The sequence below is a fragment of the Apteryx rowi genome, unplaced genomic scaffold (assembly GCF_003343035.1).
Source record: "Apteryx rowi isolate R43461 unplaced genomic scaffold, aptRow1 scaffold_445, whole genome shotgun sequence".
In the NCBI taxonomy this organism is placed as follows: Eukaryota; Metazoa; Chordata; class Aves; order Apterygiformes; family Apterygidae; genus Apteryx; species Apteryx rowi.
Window position 1 is genome coordinate 583,757 of NW_020450700.1, and position 9,222 is coordinate 592,978.

A 9,222-nucleotide genomic window follows, 5' to 3' on the forward strand; every position below is an offset into this window, starting at 1 on the left:
ATGTGAAACAAAACCATCTTATTAGGTTAATATTAAATACTCCTAAAGAAATTTGAAAACTGAAGTGCTCTTTCCAGAAACTGCTTCAGTGATTGTGGGTACTTCTGCCAAGGCATTAAAGCTTGAGATGTTGCAGATCTGCAGAACAGTGATAAAATTGAGCAGATTGCAGTGTTTTTAAAAAATGGTAACAGTTTTGTTCACACAGTGATGATTCTTCACCTCAACCATTCACACTAAGAACATGGAAAATTTAGAAATTGTGTCTCTCTTGGATGGAAAATAGTTACCCTGTAAAAGCGTCTTATTGAGCAAGACTTGAACCACATACAATATATGTATGAGGTAATATTTTCTGACAGATCAGGTAATTCCTTGACAGTCTTTGTAAGCAAGAGATTAATATATGTTGTTTTATAGGGAAGCATACCTGAGAAGATCACAGATTGTGGACTAAATTCTGTGCTTGCTCCCTTAAAACATCATTGGTTTTAGTGTTGCTCTACACAGAAAGTATAAGTCAGTACAGTATACATCACATTTAAAGGGTCTGCATCACTTTATTCAAGCTTGGAGCACTGCAGACAGTGTCCGAACAACACTAAGCAACTGTAGCATTGGAATTACAAGGAACGTATAAGTCAGCATGTTTGGGTATAGGTGGAAGTAGTATTTATATTGGTGTCTGCATAAGGCCTGTCATTAAGGTGCAATTCTGAACCATCTAAGTTTGGGAGCTGAAGTTAGACAAGATAAACACTCCCTACAGTCAGCTCTGCTGGACTGTGACCAAGACAGCCTGTTTTTGATGATAATGAAAAGTGTTGTGGGAACTTTAATAATCACAGTGATCAGGACTTTCAGTTCTCATCTCATTCGAAAGACAGCATAGTCAGAGAACTGACACACTTACCATTTTGCCACCCCTGGATTTATTTGGACTCAGAGGGAAGAATACCATCTGACAAACCATTGTACCACTTCCTGCAGTATTTTAGTTCTCTGCAGAGATTTCCTCAGGAAGGCTTCTGTTCTGCAAGCTTCATCCATACGGACGAACCTCCATCCATTCAAGTTCCATAGATTTCACTGGAAGCAGGTGTAAGCATGGAGGTCTGCCCTTCTAGTTGTGATTACAGGACTGAGGACTGGGTGTGAAAATTGTGTTGGGAGTCTCAGTGCCATTTGCAAACCCAGTACGTGGCAGGCAGATGTGTACACCATCTCAACAGTTCTACACAGGTCACAGTGAGTGTTAACAGTGCTCTCAGTTGCAATGACATTTAAAAAATGCTAATGATCTAGTAAAACCAGAAGTGTACTGTATTTAAAGTATGTAAAACCTAGAACTTAAACAGTTTCACAGTAGCATTCAAAATAAAAATATGGTATGTTAATATAGCACCCATTTTATCTGGCATTTAAAAAAAAATCATTATTGCAAATGGGGTGTGAATTTTTTTCCCCAAATTATAGAAATTATAAACCTTCCTACTGATGAATGAAAAAAGTATGCTTCTGACTATACCTTTGCATGTGCCAAGTGACTGGCACAATTGCTGAAAGCATTTCTCTCTTGGCTTCCTGTTGATGGTACTTTGATGATCTTCCTCTCCTTCCATCCCATTACTGTAAAGTAGGAGCACCTCATAACCAATTTATTTATATTCCCAACATGCTTTTGAAAGAGAAAAATACTTTCAAACCCATTTAAATGCTGATGGTTTATGCCTGACTAGTCGGACAGCTTTTAAGTATTCAGCAAACCACCTGGTCACTGGATTTTTTCCACTATGTTTATTACCATGTTCTCATGTACCTCAGAAATCACTCTCGGTTGCACAGTTTCTGTTCTCAAACTTTTTTTTTTTTTTGCTTTAACGAGTGTGATGCCATATCAAGTCAATGATATTCTCTCACAATGTGCTCTTTAAGAGGTGTGGATGTTTATGTGGTCAGGGGATGCTAGAAAGTGAGGTAGTAGACATGATCAGTGTAAACAGAAGTATTTAGAAAGTATGTGAGATTATTTTTGATGGATAAGACTCTGAAACAGTGTAGTCTCGATTACCTTATAAAAGGTCTTCTCTGTTCAGTGTTGTCATTTTTATTAATAATCTGTTGTTTTGACTAGTTTAAAGATGGTTTTAAGAAAAGTGTTTTGGCAGGATTAGGTATGCTGTATGGACAATAAACTCACCTTGACCTAAATTTGCCTGTCTTGTTTTCATTCCTTCAGTGTGAAGATCATGCAAAAGGAGATGTTATTCTAAAGCCTCTTATGTAGATAGATCATGTTAGGCATATAAAATGTGAACTGTTGAATGTTGCAGTTGTAGAACAAGTTTTCTTTTAAATGATAACTCATCGTTGCCTATTGAATAGGCAAATTCTGGCATTTTTTAATGAAATTTAAATGATATTTAAAAAGATATTTAAATGATAAATGATATTCTAAAAGAACAAAGTCCTAAAAAAGGAAAGTTGCTGGATTAAAATATTTTGTGGAAATTATATAGAAATGATGGAAAAGTCCTCTTAAGTATACAGAGTGGACATTTTCACAATTCCATTTAAGTTTTATTTAAATCTCCACTCAGTTATTCATTATATTAAAAAAAATTATGAAAACTAGCATATTGCAAAATTCTGTTTGTTTTTTTATAAACTTTGGACTAAATGTAAGTAAAAGGAGGGGGGTTGTGGTGAAGCCACTGGGAAGAAATAAGCTTCCCTGCACTGAATCTCCTACCTTAGCATATGACCCTCTCCGGCTTCCACTTTCATCATGTTTCATGCTTGTGGATACTTACTGTAAGTTGACCAACCTCACCTTTGACTTGCTTGGCCTGACCTAAGAGTCTCTTCTCCATAGCACTGTATAAAGAGACACTGCAAAGACTGCCTGATCTTTGGTGTGGCCTTTACACTGCTGGTTCACAGATCAAACAGCAGACCAAGTTCTCTGCTGTTCTAAAATAGTAGTGTTCTTCTGTGTTCTTCTTTCTACTTAATTTCAGGCTTTTGGGAGCCCTCGGAGAGAACAAAGATGCAACAAAGGATGAAGAACAGGTGTTTGGGTGGACATACTAGAGAAAAAGTAACACCAGCATAAAATTAATAGTCTGACAGGCAGACAGAAGAGAAATTAAAGGGGGAAAAAAAGGCAACATTTAAACAGGAAGAACGAAAATTACTCAAAAACATATGTTGCTGAAACAAAGAAACGAGCAAAAATGAAGAAACAGATAAGAACAAATAGAAGAAGAAATAATAGGATAAGAAACATGATCTAAATCATGAGGTTATGAGTCAGGAGATACAGATCTTTCCAGTCATTATCACACCAAGTTGGGAGCTGTGGCTTCAGGCTAAGTCTCTTAAAACTTCCTTGCAAAGAGACCTGTGAGCCTCTCATTTAACAGGTTATCCACACCAAAGATACAGATTTTAAAACTTAATGAATCTTTGTGTTCCTCTGGCAGTCACTTCAACAACATTTCCAGTAACCTCCAGCACTTGCTGTGCTTAACTTAGAGCCTCAGAGCTGGAACATGTGAGGGTTGTTCTTATACCTTCTGTTTGTGGTTTAAAGCTCAAAGAGGTATTCTTCAGGCCCTGACAGATTTTTTTTCTCACTGTAGTCACTAATAGCCCTCCTGAAACTTCAGGGATATGTTCTGCAGTTTTGTGTGTCAAAGCTAAATCTAGATTTAGCAGAAAAGAGATTTTGTGTTGTAATTTAAATAAATGTATGTTTTCAAAATTAGTTAATGGATTTAGTGCCCAGAAACTAAATTTGCAATTCATTGGACAGAAGCCTGTTCTCTTCCTTTAAAGAAAGCTGACTGAATGCTGAGAAGCTACATACAATAGGGTTAAGTTCCATTTTTATTTGGCCTGTGAAACCATTTTGTGTTGTCATTTTCTTACCATCTGCAAACAATTTCTGCCCATCATGATCCTATACTTTACATAAGTCTGAGGATTTTAAGGAGGGACAACACAGCAAAATCATGCTTTAAAACTGCTGTGTGCTGGACTGATTGTTTTTATGTCCAAGAGAATTGTGGAGGCAGGTACCAGAAAAAACTCTGTATCTAAGTGTTTACAACCTCAGTGTATTAGACTATGTTTAGTTTATATTTCCCAGAGGCTTTCTGTAGAGACTAGAAATGTAGTCTATCTTTCAAAGCAAGGAGTTTTCCTTGGTGTTTCAAAGAGGGCATCCTTAATACTTGTTTCAGGAGTCTTTTCAGATACTTCTGCTGCGATGGGTATATTTTTTAACTTTTTGGTGAACTACGTCTTCTTTCTCTGCTGCTCTAAAGAAACAAAAAAGCCCTACAAATCTAAGGCAATCTGTACAAGCAGAATAAGATTCTCTGACTACTGAAGACAGCGGGAGTTCCACTGTTGATTTTTAATAGGTCAAGATTTTCCCACCAACCCCAACTCATTCTTGCCTTGTACTGTAAATTACCATTTACATCAATAAATGCAAAGCTGATGTAAAAGCAGTTAGAATTTCTTGTAAGGACGAAAGTGAACAAACTACTTTGGAAAGCCAAGTCATTTCCTTTCTTCGGTAGGAAAAGTTAGGATCTAGCTGCTAAGTTTTGTGAAGGATTAGAGGTGTGGAGTCCTTCTTTCTCAATATGATGTTAACCCTTGAACATTACAATGGTGTTTTATCCTCTTATAATCAACACACATGACAGTCTAGGTCACTGAACCCAGCTATCTGTAGTCATAGGCCATCAGTCATTCATATTCTGTCTAGAAAGATACACAGAACATCTCTACACTGCATAAATTACAAGCATTTTCAAACATACTGTAACTACAATGTCCCATGGGTAAAGAGTGGGAGACATGAAGGGCACCTGGATTGCTTAATGGCAATCTAGATAATAAGACAAAAAAGATGCATTTTAATCATATATTTCACAGAGAAGAAGCTGAGACCAAGAAAGAATATGGTCTTGCTCATGCTGTTAACTGTATTGTTGATATACTTTTGCACCATTCTACAGTTGCTTGCAAGCCTAACATAAAGTATTGCATTCAGATTTTAGAGAATAATATTACAGCAATCTCTGCATTGCTTTGCAAATCAAAGCCAGCCAGCTGGCACTAAAGGAAACAGGCTATGCTCTAGTTCTTTGCACCTCACAGCACACTGAATCATTTCTCCCAATTAAGGGAAAGTTTATTTTAGAAGACTCCAGGGATCCCTTCAGACCTTTGGAGAAAGCTGGCTTTGTACCTCCCTGCAATATTAAAAAAAACTCTCATTTTTCTTAATATCATAATGGTATATTAAAAGGGGTCTCAAAAGTGACTTGCATTTCAGCTGTGTGCAGCTGCAGGAGCACAGATACCACAATATTTTTACACTAGAAAGAATAAGAATGCATGACAGCTGATGCTACTGCTGGTACTGCCAGGTGAAGGAAATCTGGGTACCTTGAAATTTGAAAATTGTGGGAATCTTATTACTGACATTTGTTAGCTAACAGGGATAAATTCAGTCCAAATGGTAGCATGGGCCTCAGGTGCACTGTGTTTTCTTCCTGTGAGAAAAGGAGTTGAACAGGGAAGGCTAGGTCTCTGTGGCAAGTAGGTTAAATCAAGACCTGTTAAGTTTACACATTCAAGTGAATAAATTTGAGATATTTATGCTTGGGCAAGAGCTCTATATGTGATGTGACTGGTATGAGGGGCTGTTCTGAGTTCTGCTGCAACCTGCTCTAATGGGATAAAAGAGTCCATGCAAAGTGAAGTGAGGAAAGAAGTGAAAGAAAAGGGAAAGATTTTTGTTTCCCTAAAACTTTCTTCTTTTGTGGAAGCAATTTGGTGATGGCTGCCTATTGCTAATGATTTTTCTCTGAAGAAGCTGGGATGATGTTTGAGCTACTACAAAATGTAGCATGCAGAAACTACAAGAAGAATTAGGGCAGAGTGGTGAAGGAAAGACATAAAGGTCAGCAGACTGGCCACACTGGGAGCTGCGGTTACTCAGATTACTCAGTAATGCTTCTAAGAGCAAAAATGTTAGTTCATGTAATGAGAAACTTACCAGCATCCCTTGAGAGCAATAGGTTGGCCTATCTGATGGTTAACCTTTTCAAAACTTGAACAAACCTGTGAGTGGGACATAACCTGCTGGAGGTTTACAAGTGAGTTCAGGATTGTCACCAAACATCCTTGAAGGGAAGGAGTTTCACTTAATTCATTCAACATCCCCAGGTTACTCTTTTTCAACCTCTTTGCCTTCCCAGGAACTTATTTACTTCAATCTGTTTGGATTTGCTTCTTACAAATAGTGAAGAATTGCTCTTTCTGCAGTGCCCAAACAATATTATTTAGTTTCCCAAATTAAGGGATTAAGACTTGGCCTAACATCATATAAATTTGCAGCAGAAATGCATAAAATCTGGATGTGATTCTCTTTGATGGCTAGCAGCACCAAAGCAAGAGATTGCATATGTAATTAAGTGAAATACAAAACTTGAATGGGAAATTACTGAATGAGACTGTGGAATCTGAGGCTGCGTATTTCATGAGGACCACTAGATGACAGTAATGTAACTTTACAACTACAGCTATTCTGGGAGCTCCTTGAGGAGCCGCGTGGGCTTTGATGTCCTTCAGAAAAAAAAAATGCTTAACTGAATTTTTTCACTTATCTTGCAACTCACCTGAACACCTTCATCAACCAGAACACATGCACCCATGACTTGAAGTTTTACACTTTGGGTTTTGCACAAAAAGGTCTCAAGTGCTGCTGCAGAAGCACTGGAGGTTTTCTGTTCAGTGGACAATCACATGCGGCTGGCTCTGCTTCCTGTTTGCAGCTGGTGTGTCACACTGAAAGATGACTTAAAAATAATTAAACACTTTCCTAGTATTATTTCTCCATGAAAGCAATGAATGTAAGTTGCTATAAAGGTATTATACAACCATATCTCCAGACTGTCAAATTTGAGGACAACTATCCATGGCATAATCTCCGCATCAGGATTTGATCAAGTTATGAATTTCTTTAGTGGCAACACATTCTCAAGAAGCATATTAGGTAGGGAGAGGTGGGGGGTGGGGAGGGGAGAGGGGGAGGAAGGGAAGAAAGCATTCAGAAAAAAATCAGCCTAAGTTTCTGCTGGGCTGGTGTGTTTCTAAGAGCTGGAAGCGATGAAATCCTGATATGACAAGTGGTCTGTAGAGGATACAGCCCATCTTACGATTTCAGTTTTACATTTCTAATTGTTAACTGTTGTTTCATGTGGACTAAATGAACTCTCCCTGGACTGCTGATATTGTCTGATGTTAATGATACGCAATCCACATATGATGATGACTTTACTGGTTGGTCAACATTATTCAAGTTTCAAAACATCTTTTGAGTAAAATTTTCCCATTTGAAAATTTTCAATTTCCAGCTCCACAAAAGACTTTTTTTCTAAGAGGACTTCTTCAAAATACTTATTCCTCCTTGAATGAGCTTCTTGTCTTGTGTCAGCACGTTATACTCTATAAGCATTTGTTTTAGTGGTTTAATTCAAAAATAGGCTCAACAATATACCCATACTACCAGGATGAAGGAGAAGACAGGAGCAAAGATAGAGAAATAAATAATGGAAAGAGAAAACGTAATCTGGTAGTCAAAAAAGGTTATAAATCAGAAGTTAAGGCCTTTCAAGCTCTTTCACTCACAAAACTGAATTGTGTGACATCAGACAAAGTCTCTTAAAACTTCTTTGCCTGAGGGGCTGTCACTTTGGCAGAGTGACCTGTATCAAAAGATGCACTTAAAAGATTATAGGTGCTAATAGTCTTAACTCACATTTGTTTCTTGTACATTTAAAACATGCTTGAAACACAGCTGGGGGCTTATCACCATAACAAAACAGTTTTTAATGGTGATACAATAGAACCAGGTTAGAGCTGAGTCATTTGGCACTGGATCATTTAGAAGCTAGAAATGTCATTAATTTCTCCATTTGAAAATGTCAGTTCTGAAATCTGTGGAGGAAAAGCACTGTAGAAATACAAAGTTGTACCACACTGTCTAAGGATGATAAAAAGGGAATGAAACAGACCCACTGGTGTTTTTAAAATTTATCATGTGTTTTAAACTGCTAATTATGTTTTAGTTTTGAGTCAGAATTTTCATCTGTTAAAACATAAACCAAGTTCAAAAGTTAGGCCAGGTCTCTGGGCAACCCAGAAGAATTTCTCAAATGACTGATTTTTGGATGGTATTTATTCCATCCTGTTGTGAAATTCGAAAGGAAATATGCTATCTGACCAAATAATATTTTGATTAATTAATCAGATTGTCTGAAATCTATAGTCTTATCTAGACCAGCTTTCTGAGGGAAAAGGATGATTTGAAACTGTTTCTTCTGTTACTTTGTCCATTTTGCCAGCAGTGTTAAACAGCAGTGGGATCATTACTCTCATTGTCTATTAGAAATCGCTATTAGCAAAACGATTAAAGTATTAATTTCAAACTGCATTTTCTCAGTTCCTTAGCACTATTATTATTCATAACTCACTGGATGATTTTGTTCACCCTTAAGTGACTTTCCCATTTCTTTCCCTGCTTTTTGCCTCCGTAAAATACATATTACCTGTTATCCTATTTAATAATAGAGCCATGATTTGTCCAATTTGTTATGACTATTTTTCTATAATGTCATCCATTTCAGAGCCTTAATATTTCTGAGTAAGGCCTTTCCTGAGGTGAATGTTCTATTTCTGTTAAGAAAACATATCCCACATTGCACACTTGCAGTTTGCTGATATGTGCATTTTCTCATGAACTGTTTAAAAACAGGAGGTGGGGAAGGAACAGCAAAATGATTTCTATTTGTGTAAGACTTCTTTTCTTTTGCTTTGTCTATTCTCACTAGGGAAAGTGACAGCTTGAACATCAAACCCTAAGAACTGAAGAAAGAATCCCTCGATTTACCCACACAGGGAAGAATACATAGGCAACAAGAACATGAACCACAAAATGCAGATATATCCTGTATCCTCCCACAAATGCTGTCAGCTGGCCCCAGAAAGAATACTGCTAGGAAAAAGAGTAGAGCTGATTTAGCTTATTGAGCTCAGATGTCAGCTTTATTCCTGAGTTTCCAAACATCACAGTGATGTGTGTATTTGTCTGCAGGGGTGGGGGGGTGATTGGTAGGTGGGCATGTTCAGTTCAGT

At 37.4% G+C, this 9,222-nt stretch overlaps 1 protein-coding gene across 1 annotated transcript in view; it reads left to right on the plus strand.

The window, feature by feature from the left end:
* CCND2 (cyclin D2) overlaps nt 1-9,188 on the plus strand; it is a 50,617-nt gene extending 41,429 nt beyond the window's left edge. The window contains exon 6 of the mRNA XM_026076967.1: nt 8,919-9,188. Within this exon, the coding sequence (XP_025932752.1) occupies nt 8,919-8,927 (9 nt within the window). The 3' untranslated portion in view covers nt 8,928-9,188. The remainder of the gene's footprint in view (nt 1-8,918) is intronic.
* Nucleotides 9,189-9,222: the final 34 nt, after the last annotated feature.